We start from the raw sequence: 27,183 nt of genomic DNA on the forward strand, positions 1-27,183 counted from the left end.
TGAGCACAAGAAATCTTGGCTATGCACTATGGAGCTTTGCAACACACCATTAAAATGGGGTTTGCAGCTCTGCACCATGGTAGGCAGGCCCATAATTGTAAGACCAAGCCAAATTTCCCCACAAAAAGACAAATTATAACGGTGCACAGTTTTGATCTTCCAAAACATTTTTTCTCCCCCAAACAGTGGCAAATATCCTTCTACAACTAATTACTCACCAAGCTCGAACCACTGAACTTTTGCCACTGGCAAACTATTTGTGAAAGACAGACTCACATTCTTTTTGGTTGATTCCAAACTGAAAAAACCCCACAACTCCAAAAAACTTACGCTACAGACAGTTTATCCCAAGGCCAGGTTTGTCTTCAGGCTGAAATGTAAAGAAAATGCAGGCCACTAGGAGCAAGGGGTATTTTAAAGAAAGGTGAGTGCCAGCAAGGGCCTAACTGGGTTGCCACCACTTCAGCAAAAAGCAGCTGCAATCCTCTGCTCTACCCCTTCCTCTGCCAGTTCAGACTACCACAAAATCTTTATTTTTGTATTTAATGCCCATTGGGTAGGTTTTAAACTAGATAGTTCATATTTAAACTGAACTAGTTTGTTCTTAGCTCTAGCAAGTAAAACACACAAACCCCCAAAATTAAACATCATCATCCTGGAAAAGCAAACACAGATTTAAAACATAGGAGAGTTTAAAAAAAAACCCAAACCAAACAACAACAACAAAAACCAACAACAAAACCAATAATAATATTTACTGCAGCCCATCCACTGCAATTACATATTTCTGATGTTAATAAACTACAACCACAGCAACTGTAACATACTATTTGCTTAAAATTCAGTGAAAGACCAAGTTGTAAGAAACATTAACCTGGTAACAATAGGCTGAAAATTGCACTATTCTGAGGATCCAGTAATGGATAACACGGTTGTCTCTATACTAAAATGCATTTTCAAGTCTATGTGTTTCAAGCCTATGAAATTTGTATTTCATCTATGAAATGCTATCATCTTAATTGTGCTAAAATGGGTTTTTTTGTTCAGATAATTTGTACATAGTGCTAGGTATTTACACTTAACCTGAGTATTATTTAATTACTTTATACAACCTGTACACAATTATAAACAATTTGTTGTGCAATATTTACTTTGATTTTTATTCTGTCCAGCTGTGAAACGTCCTAGTTCTGCTCATTAAAAATAAGCTAAGAGATCAGTCAATAATGCCGAAAAGTAGTATTTTTTCCTCAGCTGTTTTGGACTAAGCAATTACCACACACGGCACAGTTCAGTTTTAAATTAAAAAAAAAAAAAATCTTACAAAGATAGTCAGCAATTCCCATCCTTGCAGGAATCTTCACATTCACAGACATGTCACAATTTATTTCATTTTATGAGAGTAGATGAAAGGCATAAACCTATGTCTTCAAAAAGGCCACTAACATTTAGTCAGACATTTGTGAGGCAGAGTGGACAAGATATGCACACTATGTTAATACAGAAATATTTCATTTACTTTATAATGGAAAGGATTTGTGATATGAGTCTAGACTAATCTAAGGTATCATTATTATCTTGACAGACTGAACAAAAAGTAAAATGAACCTTAAGGAGGTACAAAGAAATACGATTTAAATCCTTAGGTGTTACAAACTGATTTAGTCTAATAAACTGAGCAAAGCAACACCAATTCACCAAAGTAAAAATGAAGGCCAAAATTAAAGTTTAAAAATGCTAGATTGCACTGTGTAAACCTGATAGCCAGAATTCTACTATTAGAAAGTATGGAAAATTTAAAAAGATCAAAAACCCAAGCCAAACTAAACCCGGTTCTGGATCACATGTGAGTATATAATGGGAAAAAGGTTATTGACCCTAATTTTAATAGAAAAAATATTTTAGAAAGCTTGAATCTCATGCTCAGAGGTAGGTCTGCTGAAGATTTCTTCACTCTGCCAGTATGAAAATAGTATCAAGTTACCAATAGTTTCTTTAATGATTTAAAAATCTTGTTTCTATGAGATTCTACTCCCTTGTATGTGACATATTATTGCAAAATAATGGTGGGATTCAAAACCTCTGTGTTCATATTAGAAATAAATAGCACTTCAGAAAAATACAAACATGCACAGCAAAAAGAAAAAAAAACTTGTGCAAGACACAAATATTTTTTTCATAAATGAAATGAGAATTAGGTTTCCAGTTCCTGTGCTTTCTTGCTCCTAGGAAAACCCAGCCCGTGTTTATTTAAATAGCTATAATTGATGATTCCCTGGAAATATTAAGTCATGGTTATATCACACTATTTCTGTTTCTGCTCAAAAGGTTCAGGGCTTTTATACCAGAAATGGAACACAACACTACCTTCGGGGGTTTTAATAAATGTAGGGAACACTGCTAGCAAAAGAGTTGCTGTCCAAATAGACTGACATACACAGGCCAATGTAGCCTCTAATGACAGAGTAAGATAATGTCAGGCCCCACTCAAAATCAGCAGGAAGAGGAAGATCAATCTTGGCAGAGTGAAGGAAAAATGCTGGCTTTCTTCATGTTAGCTCATCTCATACATATCTATCTTCAGCTGCTGCCCAGTACTATGGTGCTCTGCATTAACTACACAGTGGATCAATAACAATTACACCTTCTCAAAAACATGACACATAGCAGGATTGGGTTGACATTTCACTTAGGCCAACATTGATCTCAGTGCATCTGATTCCAGTCCTAAATTCAAGTCAGGCCTGAGTCTAGCTGGAATAAACACACAGTTAAAAACAGAAAAGGAAACCAGCTGCTTGTGCCTTGGCTCAGAAGTAAACAGCACATCCATCTGTGCATCCCCCATCTCCAATCCACTATTCTTCCTGTTGCTACTAGTGATTCTAAAGTTGATCAAAGACTATTTTTTATATGAATTACTCACTGTGACATCAATGTTGATAATATCTCCATCCTGAAGAGGTCGACTGAAACATAAACAGAAAAAAAAATAATGGTGACAGACAGTTCCCAACAAAGGGAATATAAGAATAAACACCTAATGACACATACATAAAAAATCAAGGGGTAGGTATTTTGTGATGGAGGAAGGCAGAAGCAAACAGAATAACCATTTTTAATGTTCAGCTCTGACTACCTAGAGAACAAGTGTAGCTGAATATAAAATAATGAGAAACAACTACCAGAAAAACATATCAACACCTGAAAAATCTACCATTATATTTATTCTTTTTCTCTCACTAGGGTTCATATTTTACTTTGTGAGTAGCTGAATGTATTGCGAATATAAAAAAAAACCCCACATAAATTCAAATATATTTATTCCTTAGCCTATACTTATTTTGCTGGATGAAAAAAAAATCAGACTGTACTGGTTTTTTTTTCCCCACACACTAAACTCAAAATGCAATACGCTGTTTTTCTTTAAGTGTCTGGACAAACAGGATAATACATTTTTTTTCTATTTCACATGCATAATTCTATAACAGCTATCAGCATCATGTGGTAACATGCATCTACAATGCATTTACATACAACATTTAGTTAAGCTGAAATATGTTCAATATTAAATACAATTTATTAATTTCAGTTTAACATTTTAATTCCCGGTTGTAAAATGAAAATTATTGAGGAAATACCTGTCAGGAATACCATGACATACCACGTTGTTTACAGAAGTACAAACAGATTTTGGAAAACCTCCATAGCCCAGAGGTGATGGATAAGCATTCTGTCTGATTATTTCATGATGAACAATGGAATCTATTTCTTCAGTTGTCATGCCAACCTAAAATATCAAACATAACATCCTGTTAAAAAAGCAAAGAGAGTTTCTTATATTTACTGAATGTGATTGCAGCCAAGCTTCAATGAAATATTGGATGTTTCAAATACATTGCTTTGATATAAAACACTATACTGTCTGATATATTTTATTGGTATATGGACTTTTTTTCAGAAAAAAACGTTTTAAATAAAGCATGCAGTAGAAATGAGCACTCAAAGGTTCCTAGAAAATTTAAAATACTACTTCCTTTCTATTCTTTTTTCCATATATACTTTCTCAGAGACACCAATTTCCCATGGCATAGTTTCAGTAGCTGCTACAGAAATGTCTCATTTCAATGTTTTCAGTCCCTTAAAACAAAACATTACTTTTTATTTGTAAAAGAAAGGATATTAAGTCTTGTAATTGTCCTGTACATTTACCACAATGTATTTAAGCATTTTAAGAAATTGTTTTCCAGGTATTCTTAAATTTTATAAAATATTTAAATATTTAGCTTCAAATTTTGAGGATATTTTACTTAAAGTTGCCATAACCTGGGTGATCATAGTGAATCTACAAGCGCTGACCCATCATTTTTAGAAATCTTAATTTTTATGCTTGACGTTTTCTAGATTCATCTTTTCCTCAAGATTTTACATATTAAAAAAAAAAAAAATCCCCTCTTGTAAATCATCCAGCCATTTTCTGAGTATCCATGGAGTGGAAAGTTCACATGCTTAAAATGACATTATTCTCACTTTTCTTTTGGATCAACTCTGTCTCCGGAATGGTTAGAGCTGAAATTTCAAATTTGGTAGGGAAACCTCTCTCATTGAGAAGTACTTTTGAGGGTTCCTCTGTAAATTGATTTTGATTTGAATGAGTTCTGAGCCCTTGAAAATCATACTTAGTACAGATATGAGTATCATTCTTAGCACACTGAAGGAAAAATCACAGTGGCTGTGATTTTGGAGTAACATGTGGAATATAGGTAGGCTGTGGTGGAGGAGACAGTCATATATTGAAATACTGAGTGGCCATGCACAGTGAATACAGGAGAGTGCACTTGTGTACTGTGCTGAGCATAAAACCAGGTCTGTTTACTCAGCTGAATTTTGTTCAGCACAGAAACGTTGTTGGGCAAGTGAGGAGCAACGAACGTGGGTTCAAGACCAGGATTTGGGATTACTGCACATGCCCCCTGCTTTGCAGTAGCCATTGCAGCCTCAGTGCTGGGATGGCAGCTGCAGCCTTGGCACTTCTCTGCATTGAATACGGAAGCCGTTGATTCTGAATAAATGTAAGTTTGTTGCTCCTGCCTTTGCTCAAACATCTTCATCTTTAGCCCACAGACAAACTGAACTGCTATGTACTTGGCTGTCTGCTGTTTACTGCTGCTCTGCTCAAGCAATTTGATGTGGCTTTTGGATACTCAGCAGACAGCCCTCTGGCCTCTGCATGGCTTACACCCTGTGAAAAGCTCTGCTTTTAACAGTATGTGCTTTACTTTTAAAGATACTTTTGTTAGTTGGGCAAGTTTGGGATGCACCTACAATGCACCTAATCCCTTATTTGGAGCAGGTCAATTCAATGGTATATAATAAAATATTTTCATGTCATAGAATCTGCTGCTTTATTCCCAAATCTGTAACTCAAATCAGGAAAGCTATCATATATAATACCATATTGTAATTTGAAGTCCCACAGGCAGTAACGGTAACATCAAAACCATGATCAAACTATATCTCTCTGTATCTATGGATTATAATGCACCCTTGTTATATTGGGGGATCTTATTGCCACTAGCTAAAGCACAGGCAAGAGCCAGTTTGGAGGACTGCGTGCAAGGTGGGTTCAGCAAGATAACAGGAACAGGTGGAGGGTGGGACTCTTCAGGTAAAACAGGAATGCAGAGTTTAGCTTACGAGAATAGCCTGAAAGAGCTTGGTTTGTTTAGTCTGGTGCACAGCTCTATTCCCACATGAAGGGGAAGACTCAAAGAAAGGCAGGAAGCTGTTTAAATTAAAGAGCAGTGTTGGCACAAGAACAGATGGGTATAAACTGACCATGTGCAGCAACAGGCTGGAAAGCAGAAGATGTTCACGGTCAATGAGGGAGAGTTTTGGAGCTTCCTCCCAGTCAGGAGAGTCTTGAACAAACACTTGTGAAAAACAGAGCTCCCCAGCAGTCTGTGACTGACCTGGGCAGTGGTCTCAGCACTGCAACTCCAAATGCCACTTCCCTCCCAGTACACAGGTCCTGGTTATGTAATTATTACCTTATACATATTTTTGCTCCAAAACATTCATTATGTGTATGCAGTATTTTGCTATTATGCATGATTTGGCACATACTATGAACTGCATCATAAACTACACCATACTGCATAATTGTGTATTTACACATGATAACAACCGAAGAGTATTTGTGAAAAACTGCTCTCATTCAAAATCCACATTGTACCCTGACCCTTCAGAAACATATATACACCCTTAACTTTAAATGAGTAAGTTTTATTGTACTGAGAAATAACTGAACATTAAAAAAGTTAAACATGCACAAAGCCAAGTAAGATTAAAGCTTCAGGCAGTTTCATTGGCCATCCCAGCTCCAGAACTAAACCTTTGTGAAATAGTGATGAGAGCTGAAAGAAAAATCCCCTTTTAAGTCAATGGCGTTGACCTACAGTCCCCATCTATCTCTGCATCTCATAGCTACTCAACCCATTTCACCTTATCCAATATGCTATTACATGAAATACCAAGGCAAGGCTAAAAAAGCACTTCATCGTCTGCAAAACCTGGGTAGTAGGCTCCTCCCTCTATATTTTTTCTTGGGAGGTATCCCAAAAAGCATACTGTAGGAACATTTCTGGGAACCATGAGGCTTTATTATCAATGCACTCTGGAAAATTGTGTAGAATTTGGCAGCTGTTTTTTCCAACGGCAGCTCTATCAGTGTTATTGGATCCCACAGGACAGCGAGAGCTGAAGGATAGACGGGAATGGAGAAGGCAGACCAAGTTTGGGCTTGTACACATGCAGAGCTGGAAAGAATGACATATGAAGAAGATGGGCCATGAAATGAAAGGAAAAAATGTAGCATGGGCCTTAGGAGAAACTCACACGATTTGACACAATCCGAACAAAGGGAGATAACAAACACAGAGCTATTACACCTGAGCCACAACTGAGCATGACATAGATCCAAAATACAGAAATAATTAAACAGGCATATCATGAACTGAATCAAAAGTTAATAAATCCTTATTTTTTCAGGATCAAACTTAAAGTTGGATGCACATTATAGGAGAGTTAAAAGAAAAAAAAAAAAGAAGTAGGAACGAAACCCAAATAAGTGAAAGCATAAAAGACATCCAAGCTGTTAGGGGACTTCTGTAATTGTTACCTTTAAGCCCTTTCCAGCCAGAAGCAGGACATGACGGGCCAACTGACAAGCTTGACGAAGCCCTTGAATCTGATCTTCATTCTTAATTTCTATGTCGTCTCCCCAGTCTGGTACAATGCCTGTCGTCACATAGTCTGGCTTCTTTATGTGCTTGGAGAAAAAGGATTGAAAATGAAGATCAGAAAACTGAGCATGACAATGGGATCATTTTCTCAGATACTGCCTCCTGCTTCATGGCAGCTTGCCCTTTCTGTCGTAGTATCGACCTTCCTAAGCCATCAGGGCAAACCCTCAAGGCTGCCTCAGTATTTCTTCCACTGCCCTTTTGAACTTAACATTGCCTGTTACTACTGACTTACACAGTCTGTTAGCCTTCCAGTACTGAAACTCCAGATACTGCAGCTGACTTCCAGCACAGACAGTCTCAAGTTAGGAAACTGGGAAAAAGACTTAAAAACCCTTCATTATCTTTTGCAAAGAGGGACATTTTCAACAAAAGGCATCTAAACACTGGAAATGGGAAGAAGATGGGACAAACATACAGAATTAGTCTCAAAATTAAACCTGATCAAATCCCGTGTTTCTCATTCAGACAAAACTCCTATTGAGAAATCCATGAGATTGCTTTTTGACTAAGAACCTTAGGATTTAACTCATTTTAATTCAAAGGCTTTTACACATTAATCTAGTTCATATGCTGTGCCCGAATTTGTCCATCTACAACATTACACAAAGGTATCCAAATTTGCTATGTCAAGGGAAGTGTAATAAACCTCATTTTTTCCACAAAAGAACTTCTCAGCCCTCGCATGAGGTGAAATTCAATATCTGATTTTTTAAAAATCCACAACAATTTCACAACGTTTATAAACATGCAAGCTAATAAGAACACTAATGTCTTGCACAGAGATGGAAATGCACTTTCTCTCGGAGGGTCCTGGGCTGTTTCACTGGCTGCGGAAGAATCCCTTTGCCCATGACAGCCAGGCTGATTTTCTGTCATGCTGGCCACAGGGTGAGTTTTGCACTGACTTCACAAAATACAGAGTCAAGCTGGCAGGCAGAAAACAAAGTAGGCATTTAGGCTGTATGCAACATGACCATACAACAACAAGGTGTAGGAGTAACAAAGAGTGGGGCAACTAATGAGCTCTGTTGGGACTTTAAATAGGAAGACTATTGCTACTCCTACAGGTATTCTATGTCTAATCCCATAAAAAGTGAATCTTTAGTGAACTTACATCAACTGAATTTCAGATTCCCATTTCTTTCAAATTAATGCTGTATCAACCTTAACAATGTCCTAATGCAGTAGTTTGGGCCTTAATTAAAAAAACCCCAAAACAACACCATTTGTTGCATTAGCAACTCCATACACAGCATCATCCTCGCTTTCTCCTTGGAGGGCAGTCCCCTGTTAACTGAGATATGATCCTACTGACCTCTAAGAACTGTTAAGGGAGAAGCCCAAAGAAGCGTACATACAAATGTCTATGTGGACAGTTTCACACCAACATCTTAAAAAACACTATGTTATTTCAATGTGATTTCTGGCATACTCTGAATAAAAGTAATAACTTTGCCATCAGGTTTTCAGAGTTCATAGAGTTGGACTGATTTTTAGACAGTCTGAGAACTCTGATCTGGGAAGAAAAGTTTTCATTATGGCAATATATTTCTTCCTCTTTATCCTAAAAGAAGCATCTAAATACAGAAAATAAAGTTTGTAAATTCTACGCTTTTAAAGCTTTTGAAAATATATAGAGGATGCAACCCTATGTTCTCCCTGCACACAGAGCTGCCACAGCCTCTTAGGGCTAAGAACCCTACATCCATCATTCTTATCTGCTTTCCTATCAAACAACCTTTTAGTATTTCGAGCCCATTTCTTATTGGCATAAGAAATCTATACTAAAAGGAAAAACAAAATCGAAAAAAGTACTAATACACATCCTGTGAAGCACTGTTTAGAAAGGGTACTTTGGTTTCTTTTGGCTAAAGGAAAGATACTAAACAGTTAATCTGTATGCTGTAATTAAATGGGGGAAAAAAAAGAAAAGGCAAAAAAGGAAACCAGAAGTGGAGCACATGTTAAATTTGCATTTGCATGAAAAAGTCCCTTTTGGCTCTAAAGTAAATAAAAATAAAAATATATGTTGCAAGGAAAAAGAACACTCAGGCACAAAAAAGACAAGTTTAAAATGTGTAGTGGGATTGAGGGACAGCTACCAGAAGGTATTGTCCTCTTTCTGACATAAACAATAAAACCATCAGCAAAATATAAACATTTTTATAATTTGCTTGCTAGAGATTTATACAGAAAGGGACTCAGATGATCATGAGTGATTCCTCCTGACTTCTAGTAAGACTGTCTATAATTGTTCCAAACAAGAATCTGGACCCAGAATTGTTGACAGATAATAATACTCACATTTACACTACTATAACTGAACAAGCCCCAGGTTTGAACTCCCTCATAACTAAATACATCACCATGTTTAACATGGTAGACAGCTGAACACCAGCTCTCTTATTTCAAATACCAGACCAAGCAACAAGACAGTGATCCAACCCCCAGCTGTTGGACAACAAATACACTTGATCATGACTGCAATCAAACTGTACACTGACTGAAGAACAGATTACGTAACAGAAATTGCAGTACCTTAGGAACTCGGTGAGCTGGAGAAACCATGGCTGGCCAAACTACACTATAAGCAGTATTTCTTTGTCCCTGAAAGAAGAAGCATCTTTGCTGATGATTGCTTGAGTGCCTGTGCAGGTAGTTACGATTGCAAGAAGAAAAGATTATGTGGCAGCCAGTCACAGAACCTGTTAACAGATAAATTAAAAATTATTAGTATTTTTTCCTAGTTACACATTACAAAATGGAAAGTATGCAAAAAGAAGGGCACCATGTAAAACACAGCACAGAACTCACGTAGTTGCCAAGGGTAATTAAAATCTTGCACTGTTTAAGAAAGAGCAGTAAGAATGAGAAGAAATGAGAACAAAAAACTTCCAAAACAGTACTTTGAAGCTTTATAAAACACCAAATCTGTTTTGGTTTGATGCATTAAAAAGCAGAATGGGTAAATTCCCCACAGTTTACAGACAGGAGTGATGCTCTAACTGGCTGCTGCTTGGAGCAATTTACACGGCTGCACTGTTCAAGGCTTGGCAAAGCAGTTAATAAGGGACAATAGTGAAAAAAGAGAAGAAAAAAAAAGATTTAATGTTATTTCAGCCAATATTTTCAGCTGTATTTTTGCAGAATTGGTCACGGATCTGAGCATAACAAAGCTAATGTTTCTCTTTGTCTTGTTGCTCAAGACACAAAGAACGGGGTTCATCTTGTTCAGGGAGCAACAGAAAAAACTTCAGGAGATATTTTTAATCTTGGCCAAAAGTAATTGAAGGGATTAAAATTTGTAATTTATTTGGAGTATTTGATTCAGATTTCCATTTGATTCACATGGGAATTTGGGATGAAAGTTTCATAGCTCAAACCTAGTTGTTGGGCAATGACACATTTTTCCCCCTCAAAAAAGGAAAAGGGAAAAAAAAGAAAAAAGGAAAAAAAGGAAAAGAAAGGGCATTGGGGCCCAAAGGCTCTCAGAGACATCAAAACCAAAATAATGCACCACAAAAGACAATGCTAACATCAAAACCAGGAAATTCAAAAGGATTATTGACACTGCTCAATTACATTACAATTACACACAGTGTGTATTTCCACTACTCAAACGTTCTACAATCTAAACATAGGGTTTTTTTCTGAAACGTAAGTTTAACATAACAGTTGATCTGCTTCTGAAAAATGTCATTATGTATACAAATACAAGAGCAATCTTGTGGCAAGTAATCCAGATGAATAACTATTCTTCAGTAAAAAGTTTTTGTTTAAACAGAAGTAACTAAACATTTTTATATCACAGAAATAAAGAAATTAATCTACAGCATATTTTGCATCTACGCAAAAAAAAATTTTTAGAAGAGTTTCTTTCATATCTCGCATGTTTTTATTCTATTGTACCTTCCTTCCTTTCCTTTGAATGCATTTATCATATTCAGATGCAGAAATTATCCTTCCACATGTGCAACCTTTCACAGACAGCCCTCTTACAGTATTCCATGACATACAGAAGATTCGAGTTATGCACTGTTTTGGAGCCCCAAACCCAGACTGAATGAAATAGTTGCATCAGGTTCGCATTAGAAGTGTTCCCGACTGTCTCTTTGCACGTCAGGGCTACATTTAGGTACCGATATCCGAAAGGTTCACTCAGGTGTAGAAACTTTTACTCAAGCAAATTTTTACTGGTGGGTTTTTTTGGGTGTTTTTTTAAAATTGTTAGTAAGCAACAAAGTGGAGCTGAAGGATGAGGTTCACCTCAAGTTCTCAGTATAACCTAAGCACCCCAGTGGAAGCTGCCTGCTTCAAAACAGGAGAAAGCGTCTCCAAGGAAGTGAAGCTGCCCAGTTAACAGGGGGATGAATTGGTTTGATAGCCTATTAATTAGAATTTAAACAGCAGCCTCATAACCTACTTTCCTAGAGTCTCCTTCACAAGAAAAAAAAATCATTGTCCAATTAACAAAAAACACCCAAGCATACAAAAAATAAAGAAAGGGTCACCTAACCTGCAACTGTAAGCACGTCCAGAGAACCCAAAGCATCCTACAAACTCCCTGTCTGGTTTGCTCTCGTTTCTGGAATTTGGAAGCACAGAATCTGTTGAGGCAGCAACTTTTGGGTCACCGGAAGCAGCAATCACTCTGACAGGGTAAGCCAAGTTGCCTCTTTTACAAAGTGCAGTTGAAGTACCTTGCTCTTACTACAGCTAAAGGTACTATAAATATATCAACATCCCACACTCACTGATGTGGTCAGCTAACATCCAAATGGACATCAATACATGAAAATATATTTCAAATGCTCTCCTTGATGCCCAGCATGCTCACTGGGCACCTTGTCTACTGTGTCACAATTTAACTGGGGAAGAAAAGGTGCAGTGTGCTTGTCAATTATTCCCAATGTACACCCCCCAAATACACACTCTTAAATACATTAAACCATATTCACGGGTGCATTTCTATTGACTAGCCCACATTCAGAAGGGATGCCTTTTTATTTGGAATAAAATTTTTACCTCTGTTCTCCCAAGGATACACTGCAAGCGTTGTCACAAAATAGCAGGATAATAAGGTACTGCAGGCTGTTGTTATTCTACTAACTACTCATTATAAACCAGATGCATACAAAAATATCTACTACTTGAACAGAAGGAATGAGACAAGCAAATAAGTATCACCATATTAAAATACAATTCCTAAATTATATCACACGAATTATAAACACAGGACAACTAAACCTTTATTTGAAATATAAAAAATTATAAGAGAAAACATTCTCCTACAAAGTAAAAATAAAATTAAATAAAACGGCATTAAAATATAATGAAGTTACTCGTTTATAATGAAAATCTGGACTCCATCCACACACTTCCTTCCTTAAGAAAGCCTTCTAATGCCTCCACAGCTCCTTTTATTTTTTAAGCTCCCATATTTCCAGCTAATTTGTTATAGCAACATCATCAATCACCCAAGACAGGAACAACTGTCTGTATTCTCCAAGTCTGGCTCAAAGATTCCCTCCTCCCCACCCCTTACACCCATCAAAGCTTTTCTCAGTGCCTTTATTTACTTCTGCAGCACTGGTGCTCAAGCACATCCTTTTTGTTCAGCTTTCTGTGTATATTAATTACTGTAAGATAATTCATAAAATGGCATTTATGCATCTTCCAGCAGAAACTGCAGCCACCGGAGAGCGTGGCATGTGAAACTGGGTAGGCTGGTAACAGACCAGCACGACCACGATACGAAGTTGACCCTCTATGTGTTTATTCTGTACCCCAACAGCAAGGCTACATCATCTGCCACGAGCAACAGAATATTTACTATCAGCTGCACTAAGGAGAATTAGCAGCAGCATTACCAAATCACATCAGCAGCTTGGATGCGTCGAGCACAGAAAATTACTGACAACTGCTCCACTGAGCTGCCAGTGAATCCCACTGTGCAATCCGTGTGCGTGCATGTCCTGCTGGAGCCGCTGGATTCCTCAGCACACCTTCCAGACCCTCATTTGGATTAATAATATAAATATGCACTGTGAGCTCTTGTGAATTACCAGATTAATTTATCTTTGTGGAAATTACATTTTTTTCCTCTTCTAAATGAGTCAGTCAGAGGGGCTGAATATGGCATTCAAAAATTATGATGGGTGGGAGCATTTTTAAGTGACTGATTTTGCAGCACAATGTGCCCTATATTTATTAGCCTTTTACTCTAGGGCTATTTTAATTGTTATCTGTTCATGCATGTTATACTATATAATGAAATGCTCCCATTTCACTCATAGAGTGGAGAGTTTTTTATGTGTATCTCTATTAATGACCCTTAATTAAGTTGATTTTAGTAATTTAAATGTGATTTTCCTCTGGTCAAGAAGTATTTTTAACGGGAGATGTTGAAAATGAACTCTCACATAAGCCCTTTTCTAATGCTTCTTGTTTAACAGTTACAGCAATTTATCAAGCCATGTTTTCAATGAATGAAGTGTGGGATAGCTGTGCAAAAACCTGCTCATTTACATGATTCATCAAATGTGATTGTTAGCAACCATTTTTCTGGTATTTATTCATGAAAAATTTCAATTTTCCAAGCAAATAACAAAAATATTACCAATGGATAAACTTTGTGACAGTTCTGAGCTACAATAAATAAAAGGGTACATCTTAAAAGAGACAAGAAATAAATTAACATATTTTAAAATAATTTAGTCATAGTATCAACAGAAGCAGAGTACCAGAATTATTTAGGATTACAAGAATTAACATCCCAAACTATTTAGGAAATAAAATCGACTTGCTTTCGATAAAGTTAACAACATCAAAAGCATTGTTCTGACAACCCTTTTCAAAATATGTGATTTAATCTTTCTTTTTAAACTGAAAAAAGAATGACTGGAGATTTTCTGAATATATACTCACTTGGAGGTAAAACACTAGAGATCTTTCATTTGGCTTGTCAGGTGATTTTACTACTCTAGCATAATTTAGCTACTTGTGCAAATATTCATTTTGCTGAAACTTCTGAGGATTGAAGTTTAAAATGAGGTATTAAAAATCACTAAGGGTAACAATACGTGGAATCCAGCCAAGTCAACTAGGTAAGAATACTTAGTTTTTTACCACTAATTACAAAATGTTCCCATTTTTCAATCCAAAATAATTACTGTGGTTTGAAAGACCTTAACTTGCAATTGTAACTCTAACTGTCTAACAAAACACCGACTTTGTAACCCCCCTTGTTGCAAAGGTATGTCCAAGCTTCAAAAATAGGATGGGAAAGATTAAAGGTTCTTTCCAGCTCTGGGTAACCTGTGTAGCAGAAGAGCAGCTCACATTTCACATGCAATAACCTGTGCATTTGCTAAAAAAAAAAAGAAGAAAAAAAAAGAAGGGAAAAAAAAAAGAAAAAAACTCCAAGAACAACACAGGGAAATGCCTGAGGCAGAAGTTGAAACTGATTGGGCAAAGTAGAAGGACAAGAGCCCTTGAAATTAAACAAAAGCAAATTCATTCTGTTGACAGATGTTGATTACATCAAAGCCATGAAAGAACTTTTTTTTGTTTCTCTTTTTTTTTTCCTTTTTTGCAACTAATACCTCCACATTTTCTGTACATTACGGATATAACGTACCTTAATCAACATAATCCAACACATAATAATTCTCAAATTTGGTAAAAGTATATTGCAAGAAGGTCTTAACAACAGGCTTCTCCAAACAAGAGTGTATTCACATGGTCATGTCTGCATACCCCTGCTGGTCACGCCATCATCAGCCCCTTACTTCCAGGGGTTAACTGCTCTGGCAGCCAAATAAAATACAGAGAGCGCTGTGTAATTATGGAGACAGTCAAAGGGCAGACTCTATTTTGAAATCTATTTGCACAGACAAGGTCTTCCAATTTTGCTTACAGGAAACAAGCTGGTAAAGGGGGTCTCCTCCTCTCCAGATGCTTTCCACACGTTTTTCCCACATCAGGAAATCGTGGACATGGACACCATGCAGCACTGTTTCCTGGATTGCAGAACTATGTCATTACAAGGAGAAGAGCAAGTCGGTGCTTGCGAGAAATATTTCCTCCTAATTGGATGTATTAGGGGAAAGCAAAACCCGTAAGGACTACTGAAAATGTGACTAGCAGCAATTTGTAAACAGGACGCAGCCACAGCTGTCACTGGAAAAGAGAAAGCAGAAATGAAAGGGTAAAAACACTCTGTTTTTAATAGCATGATTGGGGAAATGAAATATTCATCAGGATAGATGTGACTTCAGTTACGACATCAACACATTGGTGAAAACTTCAACAACAGCATGCTTATGACCCTACCCTGATAAATCGAAACACAGGCCAGTATGTTGCAAACATTATATTCTAACTGGGATTGTTTTATTTAAATATCTAATTTTTTTGGACATTAACGACAGAATTTGTTTAGTTAATAAAGGATTTAACAGAACTGTTCTTGTTACTCTCCTAAGAGGCAATGAAGCAAAGCAATGGTCGAACAGCGACCGACTCCAAGGCAGAAGAGTCAGCCCCTCTGCCAACATCAACATGACTCCTCCATGTCACCAAAAAAGTCAGTTTTGGCCCTCAGTTATGCTCCTTGCTAATTACAATTCTGGCCTTACTTCATACAGGGTGGAACTGGGCAATTCGTTGGCTATATGCCAATACATATCAGTTTGTAAATTTATCAACTATAGGGAAACAGATTCTTGTTTGCCTTTACTTACTATGATCTGGTCTAGACTAACAGACTAAAATGATGAATCAGTGCCTTCTGGAATCGTGCTGTGCTTCTAATTCATTATTCAGTCAAACTTAGGGCCAACAAAATAGCTGTTCTGCAAGTTGGTAAACTGGGAAACCACAGAGAATCAGAACCCCTTCTATTTACAGGAAGGATGACAGCCTAAGGGTACTTCATCCCAATAATAACAACATTCAAGTACCAGTGCCCAGGTCATGACAAGCCATGACCCTCCCCACAGCTCCTTCAGGAAGCTGGCTCGATGCCACCTTTTATCAGCAGCAACTGACAGTACAACTTTAACAAACAAGAAGAAAAAATTAGTATTACATCCTTAAAACCTCCTTTGACCAGTTGAGCAGTTCTGTATATATACACAACACAGAGTTACACCAAGGCAGTATAAGAAATAAATTAACTGAATAAAATTCTGGTATCATTAAACAGTACTTCCCCCTTTTATTATAGGATTTAAAAAATAAAGAGTACAATCTAACTATAGCTGAGACATATTCATTAATATACCAAAGGAAATGAATTGTCTATTACAGAACACGGGATCAGGCTGCACAGACTTAACTTTGGGAACAGGACACTGCAGTTCTCCAATAGAGCCTTCCATCCTAATGTTATTTCTACTACATTTTCTCTCTCTGATAGAAAAACAGAAGAGGAAAATAAAAAGACAGTGTTGTCTAAAGCAATATCTCCACAAAATGAGACAAGTCCAGTACAAAAGCTGGACAAAGCAATATTAAGGGTTTCAATCACAGTTACTATCAAGGGAATTTAGGCTCCAGATCACAGCATCTGGCAAGTTTCAACTTCTCTGACTAGCAGTAGAAACATTCCTCTTATGTTACTGCATTCCTTTATTGAGTAAATTAATCTATCATAAAGTGAATAAATTAGAATGAGAAACATATCTGCTCAGGCTTCCATATTTAAATACATTTTCCAAGCACTTTCTATCTATCTTTAGATTTTTTAAAAGCTCAGAGAAATTGCTTTTGCTTGAAAGATTGGTTATTGTATTAATTATTTTGATTTTGTAGGGAAGTAACAGCTATTGGAACAAGTTAGTTTAAAAAATAGCAGTTGTTCCAGATTAAAATAATAAGCTATTCAAACAGTCCTTACACACAGCACAATACCAAATCTTGTTGTTTGTATGCACCCACCCACAGCTCTAACATTCATTGAATCCTACTGGGTTAAAATCTTTTCAGGTGCTCTGTGAAACAACTGTTTTTCACCTGGCATATTTATGTCCTATATACATGCCTGACACAGTATTAAATGTTAAAAAAAATTCTACTTTAACCTCTTAAATTTCCACCTGAAATGGAAAAAATATGTCTGGATCACCATAAAAAACATTTCCCACCCTTTTAGTAGGCAAGCAACACTGCTCAAATAAGAGTAATCTTTGTGTAGGAAATTTAGGAATGCTCCTGAACATTGTATGAAGATGTTTTGTGTAGCTTGACACATGGGAAGAGAAAAAGTATTTGGTCTTTTTCCTGCAATAAGTATTTTGAATACACCTGCAGCCAAATCTCTAAGGACACATGATGATTTCTGAATCATAGGTCAGTCTTATCCCAAAATTAAGAAAAAAAGTGCACATGGCTAGCAACTTTGGGATGAATACCTTCATAAAGTAAGATTACATTACTACTCATTTGGTAAAATTGACAGCTAGTAGTAATTCTTGCCTTGTGTTAAAAGTTATTAATTACTTGTATTGTCCTGTTTTCACATGAAAACACAAGTTATGTTAGGACAGTAAGTCTTTACTGAGAAAACACATACGTGTCCCTTGCTAGAGTGATGAGTCTAAGGTTGGGGAATTACATTCTCTAATCCAGATTTCAAAATATATGAGCAGAGAGGTCTAAGAGTTTAGACCTTTTTCTGCTAAACTGCTGTGGCGGTGGTAGAAATAAGCTCTTATTTTTATTTCAAGAAAATGCTCTGCACAAGGAAGATGTTCTAATCAAGAGCTTGCTGCAGATAACTTGTAGCATCCTGATTAAAACATTTATTTTTAAACCTGTCAGTCATTACTATGTGCTATTAATGTGTAACTTGGAAGCTTATTCATAAATATGTGACATTTGGGTCACTGAATGAATTATAATGACAGAATTATGGATCAAATTTGGAAGAGTACAATATAATGTTTGGGAGATGTTTTAAATTATTTTTAAACACCTTTCACTTATCTCCTCGGTTAACATTTACAAAGACCTCTTTTTAGCATAAAAATCCCTGTTTATCAAACAGTGATACAGGAAGAAGTTGTTTACATTTTCAGAAGTACCAACATACATCACTTATGACAAAAACCCAAGCACTCCATAAGAAATGCTCAATCACTGTCAATCATACACACTAAAATATACATAAACCAAAGCATGTGGTATGAAATGTATTAGATTCAAACTGAACACAGAATTACAACTACAACAAACAAAACCCAAATAATTACTAGTGACTCACAGGCCAATTTACACATCTCACCAAACTATTGGAAAGGTAGGTAACCATAGAAACCTGTCAGCCTAAATTCAGTACTTTAAAATTTGTATTTAGTTTAAAATGCTGACAATTCTGTTTCTATTTGACAAAATCTGTATTTTTAAAGGCTACAGTTTCTGCTTTGGTACTTAAATAAATGCTTAAAATGATTTCATCTCTTGGTTACTAATAATTTTATTTTTGATATATTTTTTATATTTGATTTTACCCAAGTAAAAATTGCAGTTTACTGTCGGTAATATAAAATGTTAATATATTTTAATATTGCAAATTAATTTCTAACATTTCTTTAATGACTGAAATTAAATAACAATATAAAAAACACTTCTGCACTTACTATTAAATGTTTTGCATATAGACTTTTTAAAGCTGCACACTAGCAGAAAAAAGAAATTACTCAAATTAACTGTTAAAGCTGAAATGCTAATAGCCTTTTCAACTTATAGTTCTTTTTCACTGACAATTGCCATTTGCATGGCTTAAAATTTAATACTATCATTAGTACTAATGTCCTATATTTTACTTCATAATCTAAATGAGTAAAATATTATTTTTGTAGTTCACTGGCTCTTATACTTAGGCTATAATGTTCAGTGTGTATTTCATTATGTAGATGAGCAATGGATGTTGTCTAACATGATTTAAATGGGTCAACAGTATTTTCCTACTCACATTAATCATCCAGACAGCCACACACACAAAAAAATAGCCTTGAAAACTAACCTAGGAAATCTCTTTTTATCACTGACTCTTCCCACCACTCCATCAACAGCGGACACATGCTCCAGGAGACGGGAGCCTCGGAAACTGGGAAGCCAAGGCTGGGCGCTGCTCCCCTGGCCAGTGCACAGCTCCCGGCGCTGCCGGCCCCGCTCCCTGGGCTGCCCGCGGCCCCGTGCCAAGAATGATTCTCGTCCTGCGAAGTTCAATGGGAGCTGTGTGTTGACAAACTGAGCAAATCTGAATCGGCAAAATTCATTCTTGGCACGGGGACACACAACTGTGCTGAATGCAAAGGCGCGCTGCCTGCTCCGCTGCGCTGGCAGCCGGCTTCTTCTGGCATAAACACACTTGTTAGAACTCCCACTAAAGTCAAAGGACACAGGATGAGGCCATTTATTGCCAATTGTTTATAAAACACATCAAAATTAAGGGTTCTATTCTCAAGCAATGTAACTACCATCTACGGCCCACTTCATATATGGCATATTGCAAATAAAATGCCAATTTATAAATAACATAGCCCTTCTGTAGAAAGGGAAGCTGTTCTAATAAATGCTAAAGGAAAGAACATAAGTATAAAACAGGCAGAAAGTAACAGGATGATTGTGTACCAAACATTCAGACTCACTTATTAAAAAAATACATTATTAAGCTAAAAAAAAACCAAACCAAAACAAAAAACCCAAATCTAATTTCTGAACTATTTTCACGAGGTTATTCACTCACTTTGTACAGTTTATTGGACTATTCCACTGTCTGATTTTCTAAGCTAGATAAAGAAAGGAGTCTTTGCAAGAAATTAGGTCTCAAACTCCTTTTCCTAGACTGAAAAGTCTTTTCCTTTTTTCACACAGGCTTTTCTGCACAGATAGTAAATCTATAAGAAGAAATAAATGTTTTGCTTTCCACAAGATGAAGATAATCTAACTTGCCAGCTAAATATGACAGGCACTTCTCCTGAACATACTTAGCTACCTTGTCTGCAAAACTGGGCAGTAATCTATGAAATTCTCTATGGGGATGTCCACTTAATCAATTACTAATTTGTAAACTCAACTCAGAACTTTTAGATTCAGTCAATTACACACCAAGAATCCTGCTGCACATTTTTTTCACATGGAAAATGTGAAGTCTGTTTCAATCTACATGCATGCCTTACTGAAAAGTGATGTGCCTGTGAATTTGAGTTTTACAGCCCTGGCCACAACTTTATAAACGTCAAGGCTCCTGATGTTTTCGGCATTCAGTAGGCAAAGAGCTACAACAAAGTTGATTCTGACATGGCTGTTCCCCTAGCAATGGCACAGTCATTGGAAGCGTTATGCCCATGCCTGGGCCATGCTTGCTCATCCTGCAGTGGTTGGTAGTCCATTCTCACTGCTTGTCACATCAGACAGGACATGAGAAAACCGCTGCCTTTCCCCAGCCACCCCAGCTGATTGTTTTGATCTGGTTGAACTTTCAGCTGCCAACACCCCACCAACCCATTTGCAACATCCATCTGGTTCCCACAGCTGGGGATACTGTTGCAGCAAGCCCTGCCAAAGTCTGTCCACCAGCTACATCATTCTGTATCTGATTTTCTGAATCAGCTTTTACAGAAGAGTTATTTGGACAGAACAGCATCCAAATGAACAAAAACAAGACTGTCTTTATCAAGCAGATTTTAGAAACAGTCACTTCTGCAATCTTTGGTTTGCTCTGCAATTAAATTTTTGCCAGAAAACATGTATTAGTTAAGAAGAGTACTCTACAACTCAAAACTAACAGACAACATAATGGTACTACTCAGAAAGCTGCTGGGACAGAGCTATAACAGCAAAATAATTCTTGCTGGTACAACTTGATCTTTTTGAGCAACCGGAAGAGAACTATTCTCATGAGCTGAGCTTCTGCTGATTTAGCAGGGTATGTCAGAGCATGAACAAATCTTTGTAAACCCAGACAAGACCCACTACTTTATTTACTTCTTTAAAGAACACACATTTCTGCCATGACTCATAGGAATTATGTTAATAGTAATCAGTGCAGAACAACCAGAAATGGGTTGGAGAGGTGAGACCTGCCTAGCCACCCCACAGATGTTAGCTCAAAAAGCACATGGCAATGACATTAAGCCTTGTCATCACCTACCATTTCATTCACAAGGCATGGATGTGACTTGATGCTCAGATCTGAACAAATGACTGTGGGCAACACTTCCTCTCAGCGTCAAACCAGCATGTCTTTGCGAGAAGCCTATCCACTTTGTCCAGTGGAAAAGTCTACTCAACAAGTCTAGATGAGTTTACAAGCACACTCAAGAGCTGAGAAGTCAAGCAGAATACAAGCAGATCTGCAGTGACTGCACCATTTCTTACATAAAGCATCTCCGTTTTACAAGGAAGTAAGCTAGGAGTTCACTGTTGCTTTTGTCCAACTCCATCTTCACCTGTGTCTATCAGAAAATCTGAGACTCAACAGCTAGAATTCATGTGAGCAACAAACTTGTCATTTTCTTTCAATGTTATGCCACATCTGGTGACTTTCAGATTTAAAAAATACATAAGGCAGGACTGAATTTAAATTTATGTACAAGAAAGCATGAAACAGATAATCTGAGAAGTGTACACATTTCTGTAGAGAACATCTGATACGCTGTAAGTATTAACATACAAATTTAGATCGTGTTCATTACTGCAATAGTTCTTCATGGTTCAAAATGAGCTTGATCTAAAATGAAACATAGCTTTAAACAGGTTTTAACAATGAATACCTGAAAATAAACATCTTTAAAATGTGAAAGCTAGAGACTTTATAGAGCTGGTTAGAGTGGCTGGATATTTATAATCTAAACTCAAAAGACAACAGTGCGACTTTCAAAAACACTCATGGAAGTTTTCTCAGGCTGCACACTACAGAGTATGTCTGCCAAAAGACCTCCAAGGAACTCTGAAGAGCCCTTTATTCTCCTTTCTAAGGCTTCCATGCAGCAAGGCAGCTTGTTGAACACTTGGTTTTCAACATTCTCCTTTTTCTTCAGAAATTAAGAAGGGAAAGACATTACAGATTTGGAAAGGACATAATGTCTAAAAGGATAACGAACAAACTTTCCATACTTTGTTTCTATGTCATAAAACATTTCCAGTGTTTTTCACTCAAATAATTTTTTCAATATGAAGTATCTTGAGGGAATTAAAAAAAAATAAATTCAAACTTCCCTTGTACTCCAAGGAACAGCCAGTTATCATGCAGATAAAGCCCTTTGCCAATGAACAGTTCAGTTGGTAACATTTACCAATCATTTCTCCTAGATAATTTTAGAAACATAGCAATATAATATAATAACTATGACAAAATAGAGAATTCTGACACTTCTTATTATACTAAACATAGCCACATACTATATTTTCCTGCCTGAATTGCATCCAATAAACTACAAGACCTTACTCTGTGGTATGCAAATTTTCATGCATACTCTCCTGCATTTTACTCCTACAGTTAAAACATGCACTACTCTGGTTACATGACACATCTTATGAAGTGAAGGAGACTGCTGTTAAGTAATTATATATGACTGTGAATCTATTAAAGATGAGGCATTTGTTTCTTTCCCATCTCTAACCCAATGCAGCAAACCCAGACTGGGGCTAAAGGGAATATTTAATTATCCAAATTGGACAGACTACATGGTGCTGATACATAACAAACAATGCGCAGTTGTTTTCAACTTGTGACTTGACAAAACCGGGGAATTTGATAGCAAGACTTTTATTTAGAAAGTAAGTTCATTATCAGTTTGTTTCAGCTTCCTACATGGGAGTCCACACTGCCACTAGAGGATGCTTACAAAAACCAATGCTCAAAAAGCTTGAAGAACAGTGAACCAAGAGGTCACAGCTAGGGAGGTGTGCTCTCAAGCACAGGGCAGCTTTGTCCCTCCTGTTGTTGGGCAGTGTTCTTGCCTGCCTGCCAGCCACTTCACTGTGACATTTTTGCAGAAGCACCCTGCAGAAAAGCACCATACTGTGCAGCACTGGCTGGCAATGTGTGTCTGGGGCAGGAGGTTTCTCAGGGAAGGAGTGCCATGGAAGCCCCAAAGTGAGGGATCGGTAGATGAAGGGCTAAGGAAACCTGTGTCGTGTGGCCACTGAGCAGAGGAACATAGCTTTGATGGCAACTGCAGACACAGACCTAAAGGTCAGGGAGAGAAAGTGTAAGTGTCAGAAGAAGCATTTGGAGAAACAAAAAAAGGCAGAAAATGTGGGAATTTGGCAATCAAAACACAAGTCATAAAAAGAGGGTAAAAAATGACCAACTGAGAAGAAACCCTTATAAAAAGCCCATGATTTTAATGTTTTTAAACAGTTCCTTTCAAAAAATCTTGAGTCTGTTTTCACTCTAGATAACACCGAAGGCCAGTGGTATGACCTCAACTGGTGAACAAAAACTATAAGTGACTTTTCCTAAATGGAAACTAGAACTTGACTTCATACCATGCCTTCATACTTAGTGAGTTATAAATTGCTTTAAATACTGGCAGGCAAACAGCCATTATGCACTCAAGAGCTCATACATAATAATACTTAGCATTTTTATAGAGCTTTTCATCTTCAAAGTGCTTTACAAACAACTCATTAATCTCAACCAATGCACCTGCAAGGTAGATAAATATCTGCATTGTAGGTGGAGAAAGACACACAAATTTCAGTGACTCATGCAAAGCCACGCACACTACCAGCACCAAATATCCCTAGCTCCTGGCTCCTAGTCCATGTAGGACCTGAGCCCCACTCTGTGTTGACATCATACCTTCTCTTCAGCCACACAGCCATAGGAGAACTTGTTTTACTGTGAGGCAGTGGCAGAGTGGCAGTCTAGCTGGAGACCCTCCCTTTTCCAAAGCTGGTAAGTTCCCAAAGACTGCTAGCTCCCACCAGGATCACCAACTCCAGGAAGTGGGAAGTCCATGAGATGCCAAAGTGAGATTCACAACATAGATTCTCGAACTGATTCACCACCAAGCAGTGAGCTGGAAAAGCCTCTGCACTGGCAGAAGCCTTTGCCTCTCTCCCTATTTATTTCTAACTGCTGCATAGACTCCAAAGCAGGAGATCCCTGCAAGTCAGACAACAGAACCCTGAAGCCTGTGGCCTCTGAGTACTGCCACAATTCAAGGAAACAGCTTTACTCCTCTGGTGTTCTCTAACTGTTAAAAACTTGTAATGAAATTTTGACTTCAAGAACGATAATTCTCTTCCCTGTTGGTGACTGAAAAAAAAAATCTTAATGTGACTATATTGCATGATAATACTTTTAACTTTTTTGAGTTTTAAAAATATATGATATCATTATTTTTTTAAACCTTGGAAATACCAGGAATGTCAAACTTGAAGCAGATGAGAAACGTGGAAGGTGTGAACAATACAATACCTGTGCTGTGCTACAGCAGACTTTATACTCCTTTACACAGAGAAAATGAATAATGACCTTTTAGTAATGACATCTTTATTTCAGATGTTTATTAGTCACTAGATTTAAATAAATAAATAAATTTGAGAATCCTTATCTGTTCAGTCTTCACATTTGTGAAACCAAAGCTTAGTAAGTTCTCCAGCCACTGTAGTTCCTCCCTGGGTAAACAGCTCATGTTTAAAAATGTAAGTCAGTCAGACAAACTGTTATAATAACAGAAAAACAAACCCCACTTTTTCTTAAGATATCAAAGAAAAAAGTCTTTCTACAAGTAATGGTACAACGTGCTAAGCAAACATGAGCAGTAAAAGATAAATGAATGGCAAAAATGTATGAAGCTAAAAGAGCTCTGCCAGTCTGCCCAGTTGACCTGGGTATAAAAGATAGAATAAGAAGAAAGAAGCAGCCTTTAATTACTCTTCCCCACCTTACTGTTTTAAACTTATAAAGAAAAAAAAATAACAAGGCCACATAATCTGAAACAACATGAAGAAACAACTCCTGATCACTAAGCAGAAACTACAAGTTCCCCACATTTAGAAGACATTTAAGCTTATTATTTCATCGATTTAAAGTGAGCTTGTCTGACTGCCAACACCACGCTTTTAAAAAAAATGTGTCAAATCTACAACTCCCAATGGAAACAAAGGCATATAAGAGCAAACTAAAAATAAAACATACAGGAAATGCAATTAAATTTAATTACATTGAACACTAACATTCATTCTGCAATCATAAAAAAGTCTAAAAACATTTTCTAAATTAAAAAATCCACCATAATATTCTACAGCTAAGATACTATGCAATCTTTATATAAGGCAGTTTTTCCTGCAGAACAAAACAGATTAAAGAGCAGCATACAAGAACAAAATTAAAATATGCAATTGTATCCACTAAACTCTGGAAGCCTAAAAATGATAATGCAGTAAAAAAACACCCAACATCATAACAGTACTGCTGCAACATTTGTTGTTATTTTGTTTAATAACGCGTCACTTCATTTGTACGCAGTAATGAAGAGATGTCACAGCAACTTCTGTCTCTGAGTGCTCTATTCTTTCCTGCTTCTGTTTTCAGGGTAGGTTAAAAAGAATCTTTTCTCCTAATCATCAGCAAACCAGTACCAGATTTCACTTGTGGTAAAGTATGCTACCCAGCAGTACAAGGCAATGCTACATAAGAACAGCAAAGAAAATTAAAAAAGCAAGAGGCATGGTCTGAATACAGTTTTCTTTCAATTCCCTTGGGAATCATGGTTCTATAGGTCTTGAATTCCCAGGCAGAGGGGATCATGTTCATCAGTTATGGCAGCTCCTCTGGGCCTAAGTCCAGGTAGACTGCTTGTCTAAACTTGATGAAATATAGGCGCCATCAGGTAACAGCAGTGGTCAGGGGGACTCCAGAAATGTGTAACTGAAAACTAAAAAATGAAATTAAAACAAGGCTGCAGCTAAACAGCCTCTTTCTACAGGATGCAATAACTGTAAGGCAGAGAGTTTACAACATACAGATTGCTCCTTATATACATTCTCCTGCCTTTTCACATAGATAATATGAAAGTTGGATTGGGCAGACAAGCATATTTTAACAAACATTGATTTTAAATAGAAATGCTTACGAAAGAAACCACTGTGACAAATATACATGGCTTGAATAGACAAAACATTAAAAAAAAAGTCAATGCCCTGTAACCCACTCTCTGTCCCACAACATTACTTCAAAATATTTTCAAATTAAATTTTAATGCTAATAAGTATTGCTAGATCAACAGCACTGGGATGTGGTGTCTAGAAGCACTGCAAGCTACACATGATGGCACATCACCATGTCAAACTGCCAAAGAGAAGAAGAGGCAACAAGACTCTCACCAGATGTGCATTTTGAAGTGCTATAGGAATGTGCTTGTTTGGGAGTGAAGAAGGAAGGAGGAACCAAAAAAAAGGGGAATTATTCAATCCGCAGTTGATAAGATCATTTTAACTGGGTGTCCTACAGATGGTTTTAGCACAGAAAAGGTCTTTTCAGACTGCATACATGATCAAGCACTACTTTGAAATCACAGATTGCACTGGACCAGCAGGACTGTCACAGAAGAATGCTCAAAAGCTCCTAAGATTTTGCTTAAATTTACTCCTGATTCACAACTGTCACAATCAGAATCATGTCTGCTATATCCGAATATCATGGAAAGGAAAACCAGCTTAGATTTCATGACACAGACCTCCACTGTGGTTTTAGAACCATAACAGGTTCAAAACCAGAAGTAGCTTGTCTTCAAGGTGACTTCAGCCAAAATTCACACCTCTTCAAAATAAAAAAAAGAAAATACCATGACAACATAGAAATATTTTTTGGTAGCCTCAACCTTACACTCCAACTATAGCTATACATAGT

General features: G+C 37.1%; 1 protein-coding gene across 4 annotated transcripts in view; it reads right to left on the bottom strand.

The window, feature by feature from the left end:
• METAP1D (methionyl aminopeptidase type 1D, mitochondrial) overlaps positions 1–27,183 on the bottom strand; it is a 45,034-nt gene that overhangs the window by 11,678 nt on the left and 6,173 nt on the right. For 2 of the 4 annotated variants that reach the window (XM_032114695.1, XM_032114697.1), the window contains exons 2-5: positions 9,846–10,012; positions 7,181–7,330; positions 3,642–3,790; positions 2,927–2,969 (exon numbers count right to left, since the gene is read on the bottom strand). In XM_032114695.1, coding sequence (XP_031970586.1) covers positions 2,927–2,969; positions 3,642–3,790; positions 7,181–7,330; positions 9,846–10,012 — 509 coding nt within the window. Of the gene's footprint in view, positions 1–2,926; positions 2,970–3,641; positions 3,791–7,180; positions 7,331–9,845; positions 10,013–15,225; positions 15,546–27,183 lie in introns of those variants that run through there. The other 2 variants (XM_032114694.1, XM_032114696.1) reach the window with 2 other exon arrangements.

This window comes from Corvus moneduloides, chromosome 7, assembly GCF_009650955.1.
Source record: "Corvus moneduloides isolate bCorMon1 chromosome 7, bCorMon1.pri, whole genome shotgun sequence".
Taxonomy (NCBI): Eukaryota; Metazoa; Chordata; class Aves; order Passeriformes; family Corvidae; genus Corvus; species Corvus moneduloides.